Source organism: Eptesicus fuscus, chromosome 13 (assembly GCF_027574615.1).
Source record: "Eptesicus fuscus isolate TK198812 chromosome 13, DD_ASM_mEF_20220401, whole genome shotgun sequence".
Taxonomy (NCBI): domain Eukaryota; kingdom Metazoa; phylum Chordata; class Mammalia; order Chiroptera; family Vespertilionidae; genus Eptesicus; species Eptesicus fuscus.
Genome location: NC_072485.1, coordinates 46,407,712 through 46,428,490, shown reverse-complemented (window position 1 = coordinate 46,428,490; position 20,779 = coordinate 46,407,712). Strand labels below are relative to the sequence as shown.

The following is a 20,779-nucleotide window of genomic DNA, read 5'->3' as shown; positions in this document are numbered from 1 at the left end:
AGTGCGCGGTACCGTTCACAGTGAAACCTCGCGGGAGGAGCGGGTCAGCCCGGCACCGCGGAGTGGGAGGTGCGGGCGCCGAACGCACTTGTCCCTCGCGCGTCGCCGTCGGCGTAGCCCGCGGTCCGCTCCGAGGAGGCCGCCGGCGCCGCGATTCCGCTTCCGGTTCGCGTCCGCACCTGTGGCGAGGGCGAGCGGCCATGGCGTACTCCACGCTGCAGAGGGTGGCCCTGGCCTCGGGGGTCGTCCTGGCTGTGTCGCTGCTGCTGCCCAAGGTCTTCCTGTCCCGCGGAAAGCGACAGGAGCCGGCGCCGGCGCCCGGAGGTAAGCGCGGGCCAGCTCCCCAGAAGCGCCCGGCATCCCCGCTACCTGTAGGGATGGGGTGAGGCGGGAGTCTCCGGTCCCCACCTGCAAAGCCGCAAAGCCGGCTGGAGAAGGCCGACCTGGCGGCGTTTGGGAGGTGCCAAACCCCGCCGTTCCCTTGGCTTCAGAGGGCAGGGGGGCCCCACTCCCCTGCGCCCTGTGCCTCCTGACGCTCCCGGGCCAGGACTGCGCGCTCGCGCCGGGCGCTCCGAGTGGCCGGCACGCCCGCTACTCGCTGCCCCTTCTCACTGGCTTAGCTCATCTCCGGCAGGTGCTTTGGGTCAGGAGGGCTCCCTCCTGGGATCCCTGTGTAGGAGGTTTCCGTGTGCTTTCTGTTGTGCTTTTGTGTGTAATAAAGTCCGTTGGAGTTGGTGTTGTTAACCTTAATTCCTTGTGTGGTTTTAATTTGATGTTGGGTGCTCACAGCTTCGGGCTTTGTGGGTGGGTGTGTGTGCCTTTAAAAATAATACAGGCATACCTTGTGGATACTGTGGGTCCGCTTCCAGACCACCCTAATAAAGCGAGTATCGCAGTACACCGGTCGTGATCTTTTTGCTGGCGGAAGGTCTTGCCTTCAGTTTGTTTTTTTAAAAAAGAAAAAGCAACACCTGGGAAGGTCAATAAAGCGAGGTATGCTTGTGACTTGATTTTAATCCAAGTGTTAGTTTCTGAAGTGAACAAATCATTAAGGTCCCTTTTCTTAAGTAATTTGTTGATCCCTTGTTATTGACATGATGTCGATGACATCATGTTTAAAAATTCATCTTGTTGGTTGCACTCCGGGGATTTTACGTAATGAATGAGTGCAAAGGTGAATGCCTAAGGCTGGGAGAGGGAAGGAGAACAGGTGATGAGATGCCACTGTAACTGCCTCCTGTACATTATCTCTGCATCATCCTTACGGCATGGCGTTATGGTCTCCAAACACTTCCATTAATGCTCAGCCTGTTGGTTTTTGGACAGCTCCCTTTAAACTGAAATCCATTTCCCTCTAGTTGGTGCACACTAGCTGTAGTCCCACCCTCTTGTACATCATAGATTATAAATACTCCAAATACAGAGAACTAGGCTCTAGGGGTGGAGGACATATCAAACCCAGAATTCTTTTGATAGAATTTGTTTGATAATCTTTATACATACAAAACAATTTGCCTGAGACTCCTAAAAAACATTTTACATATTTGTTCTTACTTTTTTCTTTATTGCAAAATCGTAAAGGGTTTACTCACTTGTCTAATGACACCATCTGCCATGAAGGAAAGCAAATTCATGATAATCTTGAGCAATAAAGGTTTTTCTAAAACAGCATATTACTGAGTTGAATTCCCATTATTCTGAGTTATCTTTAATAAGTTCTTTTGAATGTGAGTGGGAGACATTCTTCTGAGTGTTGTAGAGTGGAGAGTAGAGATTAGACATGGCTCTTTCCCTTGAGAACTCAAGTGCTGGTATTCAATGTTCTCCTGTTAGAATCTTTGCAGGGATTGAGCCTGCAGCCTGGGCATGTACTCCTACCTGGTATTGAACAGTGATCTCCTGGTTCATGGGTCGACACTTAATCACTGAGCCATACTGTCCAGGCTTTTATATTCTTTACTAGTGGCCTGGTGCATGAAATTCGTGCACATTAAAAGGGAATTAGAGGAAATATTTTAATATTGCTATTTGCCCTTTCTCTATAATAGAAGTATCAGAGATGAACGAAAATTAGTAAAATATATATGAAAATCTCCCTCCTGTCAGAGTCTGGGGGCATGCTGCAGGACCTAGAGTTAAGTCCCCATTCACATGCGCTTCAAAAATGCAGGAGTCCCAGACCTGGCCAGCCCCACCCCAGTCAAGCCCCTCAGGCGGGGGGTGCAGCCTTAGGTCCCCCAGCCTGGTGCTGGGCGGGGCGTGCAGCCTCAGGTCCCCTGATCTGGCGCCGGGTGGGGTGCGCAGTCTCAGGTCCCCCATCAAGCCCTGCTGGGTCGGGGGGGAGAGGGGGAGGCGGGAGGGCGCTCAGCCTCAGGCCCCCCTGCCAGGCGCTGAGGTGGGGGGCATGGCCTGAGGTTCCCACATCAAGTCCCACTGGGCAGGGGGGCACGGCCTAAGGTCCCCCGGCCTGGCACTGGGGCGGGGGGCATGGCCTGAGGTCTCCCAGCCTGGCGCCGGGGTGGGGGGCGCAGCCTGAGATCCCCTGTCAAGCCCCGTGGGGCGGGGTGCGTGGCCTGAGGTCCCTCACCCTGGCCAGGCACCATGCAGCCTCAGGTCATGATGTTACTGCATCCTGCTAATTTGCATATTCCTCTATTATATAGATAGATTGCAAGGGTGACTATGTGATATGAAATTTTCTTGTTTACTCATTTTTGTTTTGTTTTGTTTCTGCTCTCTAGATTGTAAACTCTTTGAGGGCAGGGACCTTATCTTGTTTACCACTATTTCTTTAGCATCTGGTTAAAATAACACTAATAAATATTTTTAAATGAATAATTTAAGACTATGAAGCTATCTGCCATAATAGTGAACTCACTTTTTTCATTAGTTACTGAAGTAGTATAATCTAGGAAAAAACTAATCTTAAATGATATATTCTGGTAACTAGAATTTGCTAAAACCCTTGCCCTTGGTCACTAACATTTTAAAAACAGCAACTCCTGACCATTTCTGGCTTACATATCCCTTTGAGAATTGGATGAAAGTTATGGATTTTCTCCCTAGAAAAATGCACGTACTTTTTCTGTATACATTTAGAATTTGTGTATCAATTCAGAGAATTCACAGAACCTAGAAACCCTGCTTTAAAGAAAGGGGCAGTCTCAATTATATAAAAATTCTTGAAATTTGTGTCATTGTAGCATCCATTTCTACCCATTGGAGTATGTGAAAAAAAAGCACAATCCCTTTTCTACATGACAACTATTAAGATAGTCTTTTAGCAAATATTTGTGATGCACCCTTTCACATAGAATACACACAGTATACAGTTACTATTATTGTGAATTCCAGGAAAAAATAAGCCAGATCTCTGCCTGAGGAACCCACAGCTTAGTGGAGGAAAACAGACAACAACTAAGTGCAAAAAGTATCAGTTACAGGTCTCAAGACCTTGCAGGGAACGGGCAGATATATGGTTAGAATGGTCAGGTGTTTTGGCCGGGGTGGGGGCGGGGGGGAGGCAAGAAAGTTGTCGGAGGAGAATATGGTATATGTGTTTTTCTAACAGCTTTAAAAATTTCTTAACTTTACTGGGGTGACATTGGTTATTTTTTCATTTTATTTTAATTAATTCATTGGGGTGACACCTAACAGCTTTTTTGAGATATAATTCACATACCTTACAATTCACCCATTTAAAGTGTACAATTTAGTGGTTTTAAATATATTCAGAGTTGTGCAACCATCACCACCATCAATTTGAGAACATTTAATCCCCCCCCCCAAAAAAAATCTCATAATCTTTAGTCATCACCCTCTAGCCCTAGAGCAGCCACTAATCTACCTTCTGTCTCTATCAATTTTTCTATTCTGGACATTTTATATAAATTAAATTATACAGTATGTGATCTTTTGTGACTGACTTCTTTCACTTAGCATAGTGTTTTCATGGTTCATCCATGTTGTAGCATGTATGAGTACTTCATTTCTTTTTATGGCTGAGTAATATTCCTTTGTGTGGATATACCACATTTTAAAATCATTTTATCATCAGTTGGTGGACACTTGGGTTGTTTATATTTTTTATTATTATAAGCAGTGCTGCTGTTAATGTTTGTGTACATACATGTTCTCATTTCTCTTGGGAATCAAATGTGAACACTTTAGTGTGGCTGGAACTAACTGGAATTTCAGGGTCATGTGATTTATTACTCTCTGTTTGAAGAACTGCTGGACTATTTTCCAAAGTGGCTGCACTGTTTTATATTCCCACCAGCAGTGTATGACGGTTCCAATTTCTCCACATCTTGCCTACACTTGTTATTGTTTGCCCTTTTGATTATAGTCATCTTAGTGGGTGAGAAGAGGTATCTCCTTGTGGTTTTATTTGCATTTCTCTGATAATTGAGCCATTTGCATGTGTTGAATGGCTATTTGTATATTTTTGGAGAAAATTCTATTCAGATCTTTTGCCCATTTTTAAATTGAGTTACTTTTTATTATTTGGTTTTAAGAGTTCTTTTTATACTAGATACAAGTCCACTATCAGATACATGATTAGCAATTATTTTTTTCCCATTGAGTGGATTGCTTTCATTTTCTTGATGGTGTACTTTTAGGAAGAAAAGTTTTTAATTTTGATGCAGTCCAGTTTATTTATTTATTTTTTTGTTGCTTCTTCTTTTGGTTCATAATTAATCATTGCCATATCCAAGATCATGAAGATTTATGCCTTTGCTTTCAAGTTTTATAGTATTTGCACTTACATTTAAGTCCTTGATCCATTTTGAGTTAATTTTTGTATACAATGTTAAGTAGAAGTCCAGTTTAATGTGGATATGCAGTTAGTTGTCCCAGCAAAATTATTCTTTTTACATTGAATGGCTTTGACAACCTTGTCAATTCAGTTGAATATAAATGAGAGAGTTTATTCCTGGAATCTCAGTTCTGTTCCATTGATATACATATATTGATATATACAGAGTATGGCAAAGTAGGTTTACATTGCTTGTATGGAAAATATACAATAATTAATAAATAATCCTATATAATAGAAGGGTAATATGCAAATTGACCCTAATGGCGGAATGACCAGAATGACCACTGGACCAGTCACTATGAGGATCACTGATCATCTCTCAGTCCGTTTCCCCAGTCGGCAGGCTCCAATCACCTGATGGCGAATGGGGTACTGGAGTTGGGTGGTGGGGGACATGGGTGGCACCAGGCCAAGGCCCCTGCCCCATGGTCGCCCCACACACAGAGGGTGACTCGCAGCAGGGGCAGGGCGAGCAAGCGGGTGGGAACAGCCGACCTCTCGTTCTTCCACCGGCTGTCAGGCACCAGTCACCTGATGGCAAATGAGGAACAGGGGTGGGTGATGGCGGGGGGCGGGACCAGCTGCGGGCAGCCGGAGAAGATGGCCCTGATCGCAGGCCAGGCCTAGGGACTGTACCCGCACATGAATTTTGTGCGCCGGGCCTCTAGTAAAAGAAGAAACTGTTTCACATACTTACAACTGTACACCTACTTTTTGCCCCACTCCGTGAGTGTGTGTGTGTGTGTGTGTGTGTGTGTGTGTATGTATGTATATATATGCAGTACCACAGTCTTAATTACTGTAACTTTGTAGTAAGTTTTGAGATTGTGAATTCAACTTTGTTTTCTTTCAAGATTGATTTCTGACACCTAGGACCCATCATTTACATTTAAATTTTAGAATCAGCTTGTCAATTTTTGCAAGAAAAAAGAAAGAAAAAAATCTAGCTGGGATTTTACTAGATTGTGTTGAATCTATAGATCAATTTGGAGAGTACTGCCATCTTAACAATATTAAGGCTTTCAATTTATGAGCAAAATATTTCTTTTTATTGAAGTCTTAAATTGCTTTCAAAGAAGTTTGTAATTTTCAGTGTTCAAATCTTATTTTGTTAAATATATTTCTAAGTATTCTTTTTTATGTTATAGATTGAATTAATTTTATTTTAGATTGTTTGCTAGTGTATAGAAATACAATTAATTTTTGTGTATTAATACTGTATCCTGCAACCTTGCTGAATTATTTGCTCTAAAACATAATCGTGTCATCTGCAAATAGATGGTTTTACTTTTCTTTCCAATCTGAATGCCTTTTATTTCTTTCTCTTAACTGCCCAGGCAAGAACCTCTCTAGTACAATGTTGAATAGAAGTGCTGTGGGTTTTTTTGTAGATGCCCTTTATCAGATTGAAGAAGTTCCCTTCGATTTCTAGTTTGTTGAGTGTTTTTATTATGAAGGGATGTTGAATTATATAAATGCTTTTTCTAGGTCAATTGCGATGATTATGGGGTTTTTGTCCTTCGTTCTGTTGATATAATGTATTACATGATTTATTTTTGGATATTAAATCAACTTTGCATTCTTTGTCTAAATTGAGGTGGTATCTCTTAAAGTGTTTTTATCACCCAGAGTAAGAAGGGCATTCTAATCAGAGGGAACATGAGAAAAAAAAAACCAGAACCCTGAAATAGCTTTAGAATTGTAAGAGATGAGACAGAGAAATTGGAAGGGCCAAACTGAAGATTTTTTTTCTGCCATACTTTAGGAGTTTATATTTTACTCCAAAGGTAGAGGAGGCCGTTGTACGTTTGCTACCAGGTAGGAGACGTCTAGTCTGGTTTTGGAAAAGATGCCTGGCAGCAGCATGGAGGCTGTGTTGTGAGGATTTCTTCAGGGAGAGGATTGTTGCAGGATTCCAGTGGAGACATCATGAGCTTCATTACGCTGGTCAGTTAGGATACTCATGACAACTGACAGAAAATTCAGCTTGAACTGTACTCTTAAAACAGAAAGGGAATTTATTGTCTTATAAATGAGAAGACTCTGTGTTAGAACTGGCCTCCAGTGTTGTTTGATCCAGAGATTCACAATCTCATCAGGGCTGCAGCTCTGATTTTTCTGTGTCCTTTTAACTTCCGGGCTCCTTCTGAAGTTGGTTCTGCCCTCTGACTGTTCTCTCAGGATAGCAACAATGGTTGCCACTGTTCCAGCCATCACTCTCTCTATTCAGGGAAAGAGTGTGTCTTCTCTTTTAAATTCTTCCTTCAGTCCCACCTCACTCTTACTCTCCAGTGGTTCCAACTAACATATCCACCAACTTTGATGGCTTGAATTAAGTTATTTGCAGTGTTTGGGTGGGAAGAATATGCTGATTAACTGCTCTGAAGTTGAGAGTGATTGCCAAAGGGAAATAGGGGTACGAGAGGAAGAGGGGTAAATAGAACAGGGGAGGCTGTCAGCAGTGGGTAGGAGAACAATATTAAGACACATTTTTAAATAGGAGTGGAAGGAGAGGGAGAAGGAGGTATCTTGGGTTTTTCTCAGGTCATTGTTTAGGTGACTAAATAGATGGTGATGCCCTTCACCAAAACAGGAGTGAAGGAAAAGTAGATTTGAGGGGAAAGATGGTGAGTCCAGGAAATTGAGGACTAGTATCATGTCCCCTTTAGTCTGTTTTCTTACTTGGACATCTCAAGCTCCCTCTTCCATTCCTCACGTGACATAGATGATGACATAGTTGCAAATATCTCAACATCGCCTCTTAGAAAGTAAATAACGGCATGTGTAAACCCATTAGCTCATGGAAGAGCAGCATACTGCCTCTTTTTAAAATCCTATACGTAATGCATCCTGGGGGATTGCTTTAGACTTTTGGCATTTTTACTTGCTGATCTTGCTGTATATGAGAATCCTAAGGTTTTTTAAAAAATAGATTTTTGTTTGTTTTGTACTATTTACTTGATGTTTTGGAACCAAATATATACTTTATAGTCTTCCCTGTTGCATTTTACCTGTTTAAATTTGGTCTATTATTGTAGCCTCTTGAAGTTATTTCAGAGCATTCATTTTTCCATTCAGTGTATTTATTTACCATCTCTCTTAGCTATATGCCATTCTTGATTTTTTAAAACATCTTTTGTTTGGGACATTTTCAAACCTAAGCAAAAGTAGAGTGAGTAGTAAAATGAATTCACATTACCCTGCTTCAACAACTATCATTTTGTGTCATGGGCATTTCTACCTACTTTCCCCCCTATACACTCGATTATTTGAAAGCAAATCCCAGACATTGGATTATTTTACCCTTAAATACTTAAAGATAGAGTATACATCTCTAAAAACACAAATTCTTTTTAAAACATAGCCACAGTACCATTATCACACATAAAAATCAATCTATAATAATAAAAGTGTGATATGCTAATTAGACCAGACGCTGTGAGGGAAGCCCAGGTCCCTGGTGCCAGAGGGAAGCTGGTGCTGGCAGCCGGAGGAAGGAAGGCCTACTCTTGCACGTGCATTGGGCCTCTAGTAATTCCATAAGGTCACTGAATATCCAGTCGGTGTTCAAATTTCTCTCACTGCCTTATGATATTTTTTTCACAATTTCACTCTTGATTATGACAGCATGTTTTTTTGATAGATCACGCAAATTATTTTCTTAAAGTATCAGTCATTTGAAACTGCTGTTAGGAATGCATCTTTTGTGAAGAGAGTTATTCCACCAGTTGGTCATTTGATTATTTTATTCCACATTACTGTCTGCTTTGGACTTTGATCTGCCTGCTTCCTTCCCTCTTCAGTCTGTCTTCAATAAGGCAGCCATATTGATCCTATCAAAGCCTAAGTCTCTCTCCTCCACAATACCCTCCAGTGGCTTCTGGCTCACTCAGATGAAAAGACAAAATCTGTACATGACCTAAAAGGCCCTACTTAGTCCTCTTCGCCATTTCTTTCTACTTTTCCTGCTTTCTCACTTTGCTTTGACCACACTGGCCTCCTCCTTGCTGTTCTTTAACATGCCAGGCATGCTTCCACTTCAGGGAATTTGCATTTGCTGTTTTCTCTTGGCCTGAAATGCTCTTTTAAAAAATATCCATCTGCCTTTTCTCCATCTTTTATTAGGCCTTCTCTTGAATGATATCTCCTGAGCCTTCTCTACCCACTTGAGCTAAAATCTACCCCCAACACGTACTATCTCCTTAGCTTGCTTATTTTTTTCTCCTTAGTATTTATCACTATCTTGTTTATTATCTCTTTTCTTACTTACAAAGGAGGTTCTACGTGGACAGGGATTTTTGTTTTGTTCACTGCTGTATCTCCAGTTTTAGACCATGCCTGCACATAGTAGACAATAAATATTTACTAATGAATGAAATAATGAGTAAATTGAGTGCTTAATGAATGCTGGCTCCTAGGGATTATGGCTTCCTCTGTTAGCATTTGTAAGCCATTACCTTTTTACTGTTATTATTATATTCTTTATGGTTATGTAAATTATTATGTGTGCATGTGTGGACCATTATGAATCCAGTAAATTATATTAATGAGTTTTAAATGATAGGGGAAAATCATATGCTACACGTGAAAAGTAAAGATATACTCACTATTTAACAGAAAGAAATGGGTCAACATTTTAACGGTGGTTATTTCTGGATGAAGTATGGGTGGTTGTTATTCTTTACACTTTTTTGTACTTTCTCAATTTCCCATAGGTATGCATTTCTTTTCTAATAAGGAAAAAAGTACTATTTTTCCCCTCCATCTACTCCATCATAAAATGGAAAAGTCCATTTTAGAATCTAAGTTACTCACTTCTCTGTAGTTGAAAAGTCCACCCTTCACTTTCTATATTTTTGCAAACTGGAACAGTAGTTATCTATCTCCATTCTCTCAAGATTTCTCTTTTTATTGATATAATTTCTTAAAAGTTTTTTTAGTTCAGTGACCTTATTTGTAAGTGTTCTCAGTCTTCTTGGTAGAAATTATTTAGTGAATAGGCTTGAATTTATTCTCTTCACCCATCTGGAACTTCATTTTATTTTTTCCCCCATTAGGATTGTTAATTCTCTTCCATTTAACACAAAATTTACTTCCTTTGATAGAGAATATGGAAGCAAAATAAAGGTTAAGAAATTCTCACTCAGCATTACATTTTATTATCAGGCAAGTTGCTGTTTGCTCTAAAAATACCCTTTCGCTACCCTTTTTGTAGATCCTAATTTATTTTGGACCTTGACCTCCTTATGTGGTTCTTCTAAGTCTTGCTCCTCTTTCTTGCTGATTGCTTTTGTGTCTTTCTGTTCACCTTTCCTCTGTTCTTTTATTTTTAAAATTTTATTATTTTTAATAATAAATTTTTAAATAATAATTATTTTTAAAAAATTTAATAATAAATTTTTAAATAATTTTATTATTTTTAATAATATTATTTTTAAAACATAAATTTTATGTTTCAGTTATGGATGCCATATACTATTTATTAGTTTCAGGTGTCTACCCCAGTGATTAGACATATACATCCTGAAAAATCTTGTACCCATCTTACACCATACATAGTCATTAGAATATTATTGACTGTACTCCCTATGCTGTACTTTACATCCCCATGACTAATCTGTAACAACCAATCTCTTCTTAATCCCTTCACCTTTTTCATCCAACCCCTCAACCCTCCCTCCCATCTGGCAACGTCAAAATGTTCTCTGTATCTGTGAATCTGTTTCTGTTCTGCTTGTTCATTTATTTTATTTTTTAGGTTTAATTGTTAATATGTGTTTATTGCCATTTTATTGTTCATATTTTTATCTTTCTCCTCCTTGTCCTCTTCCTTCTCCTTCTTCATCTTTTTAAAGAAGACCCTTTAACATTTCATGTAATACTGGTTGGTGGTGATGAACTCTCTTAGCTTTTTCTTGTCTGGGAAGCTCTTTATATGTCCTTTGATACTAAATGGTACCTCTGCTGAGTAGAGTAATCTTGGTGTAAGTCCTTGCTTTTCGTCATTTCTTGCCTATAAAGTTTCTCTTGAGAAATCAGCTGACATTCTTATGGTGAGAAGTCCCTTGTAGGTAACTAAATGCTTTTCTCTTGCTGCTTTTAGGATTCTCTCTTTGTCTTTAACCTTTAGCTTTTCAATAATGATGTGTCTTGGTGTGGGCCTCTTTGGGTTCATCTTGTTTGGGACTCTGCATTTCCTGGACTTGTATGTCTGTTTCCTTCACCAGGTTAGGGAAGTTTTCAGACATTTTTCACGTAGGTTTTCAATTTCTAGCTCTCTCTCTTCTTCCAGTACCCTTGTGATGTGAATGTTAGGATGCTTGAAGTGGTCCCAGAGGCTCCTTAAACTATCTTCATTTTTAAATTCTGTTTTCCTTTTTGCTGTTCTGATTGGGTATTTTTTGCTTCCTTATATTCCAAATCACTGATTTGACTCTTGGCTTCATCTTTTCTACTGATTCCATGTAAATTATTTTTCATTTCTGACTGTATTTTTGTTTGTTATGGTTTGTGTCCTTTTTCATGCTGTTGAAGTTCTCACTAAAATTTCTTGAAGCTCTCATTAATCTGAGAATGTTCCTTGAACATTCTTATATCCATTGTTTTGAACTCTGTATATGGTAATTTGCTTGCCTTCATTTTACTTCGTTCTTTCTCTGGATATTTCTCCTGTTCTTTCATTTGGAAACTGTTTCTTTGTCTCTGCATTTTGTCTACTTTCCTGTGGTTGTTTCTATGTATCAGGTACAGATGCTATGTCTCCCGGTCTTGGCAAAGTGGCCTTCTGTAGTAGGTGTCCTGTAGGGCCCAGTGGCACAGCCTCCCAGTCACCTGAGCTGAGCACTTCTGGTGTGCCCCTGTGTGGGCTGTGTGCACTGTCCCTGTTGTAATTGAGCCTTAGTTGCTGTTGGCATCACTGGGAGGGATTGACCCCCAGACCAACTGGCTTTGAGGACCAGCTGCAACTATAGCAGAGGAGCTGCTGTTGGGATTGACTCTGTAGAGCAGGACTAGCTTCAGTAGGGCTTTGGTGCTCACTGAGCCTGCCTCTTGAATGTGTAGCTCGTGGAAGTGCTAGGGTTGTTATATGGCATGGTCTGAAGCTGTCTACCAGGAGCCTCCCAGGAGGTGCAAGATCAGCCACTGCTTGTCTCCTGTCTGGGGCCACCCAGCACAAGCTACAGAGTGATCTGCAGATGACTGCTACTTGTGCTGGGTTTGGAGGTGCCCAGGAGAGGCCAAGCTGTGAACTAAGGCTGGCTGCTGCCAGTGCTGATCCTGGAGCCACTTAGCAAGAGTTACAGGCTATGTAGGGGTCAGATGCTATTTGATGAAAGATTTTAGGAAAGTCAGAAGCATGAGGCAAGAGAGGCCATTTGTATGGAAAAGCCCCCTGGAAATGGCTTGGGTGGTGGGGCAGGGTTTCAGGGAATCACCAGAGTGGGGCAAACAGTGTGAGTCTGGTTGATGGAGACTCAGATGTGCTGCCCTCCTGTTGACTCTCTGTGTTCTTTTAGAAGAGCTCCCTGTACGTCTGCCTTTTCCCTCTGCCTTTCCGACCTGCTTGACAATTTTTGGAATGCCCAAACAAACGTATTTAAAGAGCTTTCCTTTTAGAGAGGGTCTCATGCCATGGAACTGTGTGTCTGTTTTCAGAACTTCCTAGAGCCTATGCCACACAACCTCTACTTTGTTGTCACAAATACTAGGTTGGCCTGCTCTCTTTTTCCTATGATTCTCCTTTCATTTCACCAACCAATTTCTTCTTTGGCCAGAGTAGCAGTTCCCCTCCTTTTACCTTATGTATCTGTGGAACATGAAATGTCAGCACACTAGGTCAGGAACTTTTTAGTTGTCCCAGTGTTACCTGATTAAGTCTTTGAATGGGTGCCAGGGTTGTTGAAGCCCTCCAAGATGATAGTATGCTGCTTCTGTGTTAGAGTCGGCTTCAGGGGGGTCCTATCCACCCCCTTCCACTTGGAGCTCCCACAATAATGTCACATCTGGCATCTCTTCTGCTTGCCCATGTTTTCCAATGAGTGTTTCACTTTGAATGCTTATAAATAGGGTTCCTTACCAGCCCTTTCCCAGTAGCCCTGTTTCTCTAGAATAGTTCAGACTCTTTTGCTATCATGTTCTCCTCAAGTGAGTTGTGCCCACTGAATCTTGACCTCTCTGACATGTGAAAATACATACACATACACTGAGTGGCCAGATTATTATGATCTCTGAATGCATAATAATCTGGCCACTCAGTGCAGTGTGTGTGTGTGTGTGTGTGTGTGTGTGTGCGCGCGCACGCGTGTGTGTGTGTACACACACACACACACACACATATTAGAGGCCCAGTGCATGAATTCATGCATGGGTGGGGTCCGGCCAGCCTGGCCAGGGGGAGGGGACATGGGCGGTTGGCCGGCCTGCCTGCTGGTCGAACTCCTGGTTGAGAGGACAATTTGCATATTAGCCTTTTATTTTATAGGATATACACTGAGTGGCCAGATTATTATGCATTCAGAGATCATAATAATCTGGCCACTCAGTGTACATATATGTGTGTTTGTATATACATTTATACATATATAATACACATATACATACATAAATCTTTATTATCTTAAATTATATCTATGCTGAAATAGTGTTCAGAGAAGAGAGGAGGCAATCTGAGAGCCTGTGAATGCATGTAAATATGTTCTTTGTCAAGTTCAGAACCTTTTAGGTGAGTGGGTGTGGAGCAGTGTGGTATGTGTAGAGCACTTTCATCAGTCACCCTGACTGCCATTTTCTATTCTCAAAATGGTGAAATTGAGAACACTAAAGATAATGAAATAAAAAACTATTTTTAGTCCTAAGAGTGACTGGGCTGAGTCTTGAGATTGCAGTGTAGGCCAACAGGCACAGTGTAAGACATCCAGATCAGTTGGACAATGTGTACAGTGTGTAAGACCAGAGCATGCCCTGTAGGGCCCCAAGCATAAAGAAAATACTACACTTTTATTCAGGAAGTTCTTCGTTTGTCCTCCAGCCACCGAGCAACGGGAATACACCTGTAGTTGACAAGTTGGGTTTAGTCCTTGTTGTGGCCAGGGAGAATGCACGCCGTGGAGAAGCGTGCGGTCTCTCAGTAAGAGAGTGCTTGAAAAGCATCATTGTTGGATTTGGGCTTGTAGCAGGTGATTTAGAGGAGCGGTTGCCAACCTTTCGGACCACCACTGGTCCGCGGACCACCAGTTGGTGATCGCTGCTCCAAAGGTTTCCTTAAACCAGCAGTCGCCAACCTTTCAGACCTCACGGACCACCATTGGTCCGCGGACCACTGGTCGGCCACCGCTGATTTAGAGGAAGGTTTGAGGATGTGGGGCTTTGCGATGCTGTCAGGAAGTGGGGAAAGTTTATCTAAAGGGAGGGCAGACTAGAGAAAGACGGCAGCTGTAATTGGTAAAGAAGCAGCAGTCACTCATTTTCCAGGAGTGGGGGCTGTTTGATACTTGGCTGGGACAGTGTTCATGTTTTGTCTGTATTCAAGCAGGTTACTGAGTAGTCTTTTTCTTTCTTTCTTTTTTGGTCTTTATCTATTGTGGACACATAATGGCCTGTCTGATGTTGGTGCCCTGAAATTGCTTGTTTAACAGGAAAACACCAAGACCCAAATGTGAGTGCCAGGCCAGCTTGTAGCAACACCAGGGCCAAGCTGATAGGACTAGGGCAGCTTCTGAATGCCATGGGCTGCTTTTCTTTCTCTCAGCTATGATTTGTAAGTTCCGTCAGCACTAAATAAAATTGGGTAGAAATGGTGCTTAGTGGAAGACCTTACCTATTTTTGTTTCACAATCCATTCACATAGAGGCTATATGGCACATAAATATAACTCTTGAATAAAGAAAGCCAGGTGTGATTGGTGCAATAAAAGAGGTTTGAGAAGTATGTTCTAAGTACATGGGGAGAAGACGCTTTGGGGTGAGGGCAATGGCCTGGGCCTTGAAAAATAGGCTGAACTTAGGTTATGTGGAGTTGGAGAGAAAAGCAAAACCACTGGAATACAAGGGCTTAGAGGCAAGAAATCACAGGGCATACTCAAAGCATGGTGAGGAGCCTAGTTAGGCTGAGTCAGGAGTATGTAATGGGAAAGAAGTGTGAAGAGGGACTTTTGGACTAGATTATGGAATTCAGGTTTTTTTTTAATTCTGTTTGTAGGGAGGGAACAGTCAGAACTTGTTAAACACCTACTGTGTGTGCTGGGTGCTTGGATTATGTTTTTATTACTTAATCTATAATCCTGTAACAAGCTGAGAAGTAGATATTATTATTCGTATTTTACAGATAATGAAAATTAGCTCTAGAAAGGTTCAGGATCTTAACTAATAACTCTGACCGAAAAGATGGTACTCATTTTACTTCACTTTGTTGCTTCCTGTTTAACATGCCCAGTTGTCATCAGTGGAAACCATTGAAAGCTTTTGATCAGAAAAATAGCAAGATCAGTTAGAATTATGCTTCAGGAAGATTGCTCTGGTAACAAAACAGTAATAGTTAACATGTATAGAGTACATGGACCTTACCCTATGCAACTTAGGTACATAAATATCTTTTTTTAGTAATATCTAGGATGAACTGGTGAAAGATGAAGAAAGATCTAGTTAAGTTAGCAGAAAACATCAAAGCAGTGGTAAGCAAAGTAGAGTTAAGAGGGGAATGTAAGAAGAGGCCCTTAGAGACGAGTGATGAGGAAACAGCTGTTGTCCCAGGCTCCACTTAAGTAATACTGAATTAAATATGGCCTCTAGAATGTCCTCAGTATTTAGAAAGAAGCTCACATACATTACGGAACTAGCCCATTAAGATCTTTCTTGAACTGTGTAATCAGAAATAAAAACACATTCAGTTCTTTATTGATTTATTTGCCCTGAGAATGAAATGCTGCAGATGGTTTAATGTTGCTTTCAGAAAGCTCTTTTGTTAACAGTGCTAGAGTTTTTGTTTTTGTTTTGAGCAGCAGGAATGGTTATTAACAATGGAAAGTAAAGCTTCGCTCTGTAAAATCCATTAAGTTTTTAGTCAAGCTTAAATGACATGCTAAGTGAAGTATTAATAATTAAGTAAACCTATATATGGAGAAAGCTTTCAATAAACAATTAGGATATAGTCAAGTCCCATTTTAGGGAATGCTTAAGTACATTTAGAGATAGTGAAAACAGCTGTTTTCTATTTTGGAAATTCTGCAATATTAATGTTCTATTATCTTTAATGTTCTATTATCTTTAATGTTCTGATCTCTAGTTTTCTAAAGCATATTTTAAAAAACCCCACAAATTTTGTAATGTAGCTATAAAGTAGAATGTTTGGGATAGTGAAAAGTAGAAAATAAGCTAAATGTTTGGAATAGTGAAAAATAGAAAATAAGCTAAATGTTAATCAGCTGGAGGGGGGATAAATTGTGACATGGATACAGAAGGAGAGATGCTTTGAGTGAATGAACTAGAGCTACATATATCAAGATGGGGCATTTCTAGACCAAAATATTGATCCCCATCCAGAAAAAAGAGAAGTTGCAGAAGTATGAGTACAGTATGATACCATAATACAAAGGTTTTTAAATTGTGGTAAAATATACATAACATAAAATTTATTTTTACCATTGAGTGTACAGTTCAGTGGCATTAGGTACATTCACATTGTTATACAGCCATCATTACCATTCATAATATAAAGATTTAAAATAGTCAAGATAATGTTGTATATTGTTTATGAATGCATGCTTACATAGTAAAATCTAAAAGTACACCTAAGCCCTGGCTGGGTAGCTCATTTGGTTGGAGCATCATCCTGATACACCAAGCTTGTGAGTTTAATCCCCGGTCAGGATCAAATAGTGAATGCATGAATAAGTGGAATGACAAATTGGTATCTCTCTCTCTCTCTCTCTCAAAATAAATAAAAATTTTAAAAATAAAATAAAAGCACACCTAATAATCACCAAATTCAGAGTTGTGGCTATCTGAGAGAGGGTACATGGGAGTTCCAGTTACATGTACATGATAAGTAGATATATAAATGCTCATATATTATTTATACTTTTTTGTACACTTGGAGTATTTCATTAAAATTTTTTAATCAACTAGACATTTTTAAATGTTTTATAGTCATGGACTTTTTAAACATTCTGAGCTCTTAAATTCTGAGAAACATGGTGGCACCAAGACCCAAGAGGTGAGGTTGCTCACTGTTAACTTTACAAAGAGAAAAATCTCTTTCAAATTCAGCATTCTGTCTTGAGCCTGCCGTTTCAGGTATACTCTTGGTCACAGGTGGTAGAGGTTATATATAGGTCTCAAACTTAAAGGTCTGAGAGAATGACTCTACAAAGAAAAGAAATACAGGAGAAGAACAGGTTTTGGAAGGTGAAGATGAGTTTCATTTTTAGGTTTGAGATGATAGACTTATAAACATTGTTTTCTATTTTTTCAGCTCCTCTTTGAATCCACTCCACATTCTCTTTCTTAATCATGTTGTTCTACTTCTTGACACATCATGATTCAGTCAGTGTTGCTTTTTGAAATCCTATATTGTACTTCCTTACACCTGTTACTCACTCATTAACTCAAGACAGTTCGAACAGTCTGAGCTGTATAGAGGTGGCATGAGTGTCCTGGGGGAAGTAGTGAGTTTCCTGTTGGATGGGATTCAGCAAATTCAAGACCACCACTTAAGGGAAGTAAGGATATGGAACACAGGTGGTTAGACTAGATGACTTTAAAAAATAGCTTTGTTGAGATATAATTCACATACCATGCAATTTACCTATTGAAGTGTACAATTGGTGATTTTTAATAAAGTCACCGAGTTGTGTGACCATCTCCACAATCAATTTCAGAACATTTTATCATTCTCCCCCCACCCCAGCCCTAAGAAACCACTAAGCTACTTCATGTCTCTGTAGGTTTGCCTATTCTGGACTCTTCATATTAATGGAATCATATAATAAGTGATCTTGCATGACTGGCTTTCTTTTCATGTAGCATAATGTTTTCAAAGTTCATCCATATTGTAGCATTATCATACTTCCTTTCTTTTTATGGCCAAATAATATTTTAGTGTATGGATATACAATTTTGTTTATCCATTTGTCATTTGATGGACATCTGGCTATTTTAAGTAATGCTACTATGAACATTTGTATACAAATTTTTGTGTGAGCATATTCTGGCAACCATAAATTTGTTTTCTGCATCTGTGAGTCTGTTTCTATTTTGTTTGCTCATTTCTTTTGCCCTTTAGATTTCACAGATAAGTGAAATCATATGGTATTTGTCTTTGTCTGACTTATCTCACTTAGCATAATACCCTTTAGATCCATCCATGCTGTTGCAAATTGTAAGATTTCATTTTTTAAAAGATTTTTTAAATTGATTTTTAGAGAGAGAAGAAGGGAGAGGAAGAGAGAGATGGAAACATCAATCATCTGCCTCCTACACATCCCCTACCCAAGATCAAGCCCAAAACCCGGGCATGTGTCTTGACCAGGAATCAAACTGTCAACCTTTTGGTGCACGGAATGATGCCCAACCAACTGAGCCATACCAATCAGGGCAGTTTCATTCTTTTTGATGGTCAAGTCATATCCCATTGTACATATGTATCATATCTTCCTTATCCAGTTATCTATTAATGGGCACTTGAGTTGCTTTCATATCTTGGCTATTGTAAATAATGCCACAATGAACATAGGGTGCCTATATCTTTTTAGATTAGTGTTTTTGGTTTCTTCAGATATATATACCCAGAAGTGGAATTCCTGGGTCATAAAGCAGTACCATTTTTTTTTTTATTATTGAGGAACCTCCCATACTGTTTTCCATAGTGTCTGCATTCCCACCAACAGGGCACAAGGGTTCCCTTTTATCCATATCCTTGCCAAAAACTTGTTTGTTCATTTATTGATAATAGCCATTCTGAAAGTTGTGTAGGTGATAGCTCATTGTGGTTTTAATTTGCATTTCTCTGATGATTTAGTGATGTTGAGCATCAATATGTCTCTTGGCCATCTGTATGCCCTCCTTGGAAAAGTATCTATTCCAATCCTTTGCCCATTTTTTAATTGGGTTGTTAGGTTTTTTTGGTGTTGAGTTGTATGAGTTCTTTATAAATTTTGGATATTTACCCCTTATGAGATGTGTCATTGGTAAATATCTTCTCCCATGCAATAGGTTGTCTTTTCGTTTAGCTATTTCCTTTGCTATGCAAAAACTTTTTAGTTTGATATAGTCCCATTTGTTTATTTTTTCTTTTGTTTCCCTTGCCCGAGGACATAGATCCCAATACTTTTATTATCTTTTTTATTATAGCATCCTAGTAGGTATAAAGTGGTATCTCATTGTGGGTTTAATATGCATTTCTGTGATGGCTAGTGATGTTGAACATCTTTTCATGTGCTTGTTGGCCTTTTATATGTTTTGGAGAAATGTCAATTAAGAGCCGTTGACCATTTTTAAATGGGTTATTGTTATTGTTGAGTGGTAGGAGTTCTTTATAAATTTTGTGTATTAGACCCTTATCAGATATATGATTTGCAAATATTTTCTCCCATTTAATGGGTTGTCTTAAGTTTCTTGATGGTGTCCTTGGTAGCATACAAGTTTTACAATTTGATGATATCCAATTTACCTATTTTCTTTGGCTGCTTGTGCTTGGTGTCGTATCTAAAAAACTATTCTCTAATCCAAGTTCATGATGGTATATATCTGTTTCCTTCCAAGAGTTTTGCAGTTTTAGCTCTTAGATTGAGGTTTTTAATCCATTTTGAGTTAATTTTTAAATTTAACATGGTGTGAATGAATTAGTGGCCTAACTTCATCCTTTTGCATGTGGATATCTGGTTGTCCCCATACCATTTATTGAAAAAGACTGGATACCCTTTTTTAAAGGTTATTTTTCAGTAACAGTCACATTCAACATTATTTTGTACTAATTTCAGGTGCATAGCCTAGTGATTAGACAATCATATACTTGACAAACTGTCCCCCCTGCCAACATTTCCAATACCCACCTGGCCCATCCATAATTATTACAATACTGGTGTCCTGGATTCATGCACATTGAAAGAAAATTAATTAGAAGAAATATTTTAATATCACTACTCACCCTTTCTCTATAATAGAAGTTTCAACCAAATTCACAATCAACAATGACAGATCAAAATACATGCATGCAATTGGCGCCAGCGAGAGCTTTATATGTATCGCGCATGCGCAAGTCAACTTAGCCTTTTATATATATAGAATAACCTTGCTTAATTAGACCTGCTTTCTGATTTAGCTAAACTTTTTCCAGTCCAGTGAAGCACCCCAACTTCTCTTTCAGGTAATTGTCAGCAACATAGCAAGCAGTAAATATCAACATGAAGCAGATTATTATTATAGATCACACAGGGAGAACAAAGGGTAAAATATTTAACTGTAGCAGTGTTTGACTATATTCTGTGCAGTGAGAAAACCTGAAGTCATTTTCAAGGTCCACCATTTCTTACTTCTTTTCACTCAGGTCAAGTTTCTAAACTTTCTAAATTTCCATTTTCTGGCTAATGAAAATAGGATTCTACCGAGTCTCCTATCTTCCTACTCCAGGACTTCTGTGAGGATCAAATGAGATGAGGCATGGGAAAACGCTTCACAGACATTTGGCTAAAGTGTAAAATGTTTGCACCTGGCTATAAAGCAAGTTGTGTTACAGGGCTAAAGAAACTCCAAGGAAGGCTAGTCACTAGGGAAAGGAAGCCGGGCATTGCTATGTGACGTCATTACCCGGCACCCATAGCAACCGTTTTCGGCTGGGCTGAGCTATGGGCTGCATTTTGCACCATGGGGTCTTGCCAGGGTTGGCTGCGATTTGGTGGGCTGTCACTCTGGAGTGGTGGCGGGGCCTGTGTTCCACTTGGGGGAAGCTGAGTGTTGGTTTGTC

General features: G+C 39.8%; 1 protein-coding gene across 3 annotated transcripts in view; it reads left to right on the top strand.

Moving 5' to 3' along the window:
• Nucleotides 1-200: 200 nt before the first annotated feature.
• Nucleotides 201-20,779, top strand: part of RIC3 (RIC3 acetylcholine receptor chaperone) — a 32,925-nt gene continuing 12,346 nt past the window's right edge. For all 3 annotated transcript variants that reach the window (XM_054725380.1, XM_008151066.3, XM_008151065.3), the window contains exon 1: nucleotides 201-324. In XM_054725380.1, the coding sequence (XP_054581355.1) occupies nucleotides 201-324 (124 nt within the window). The remainder of the gene's footprint in view (nucleotides 325-20,779) is intronic.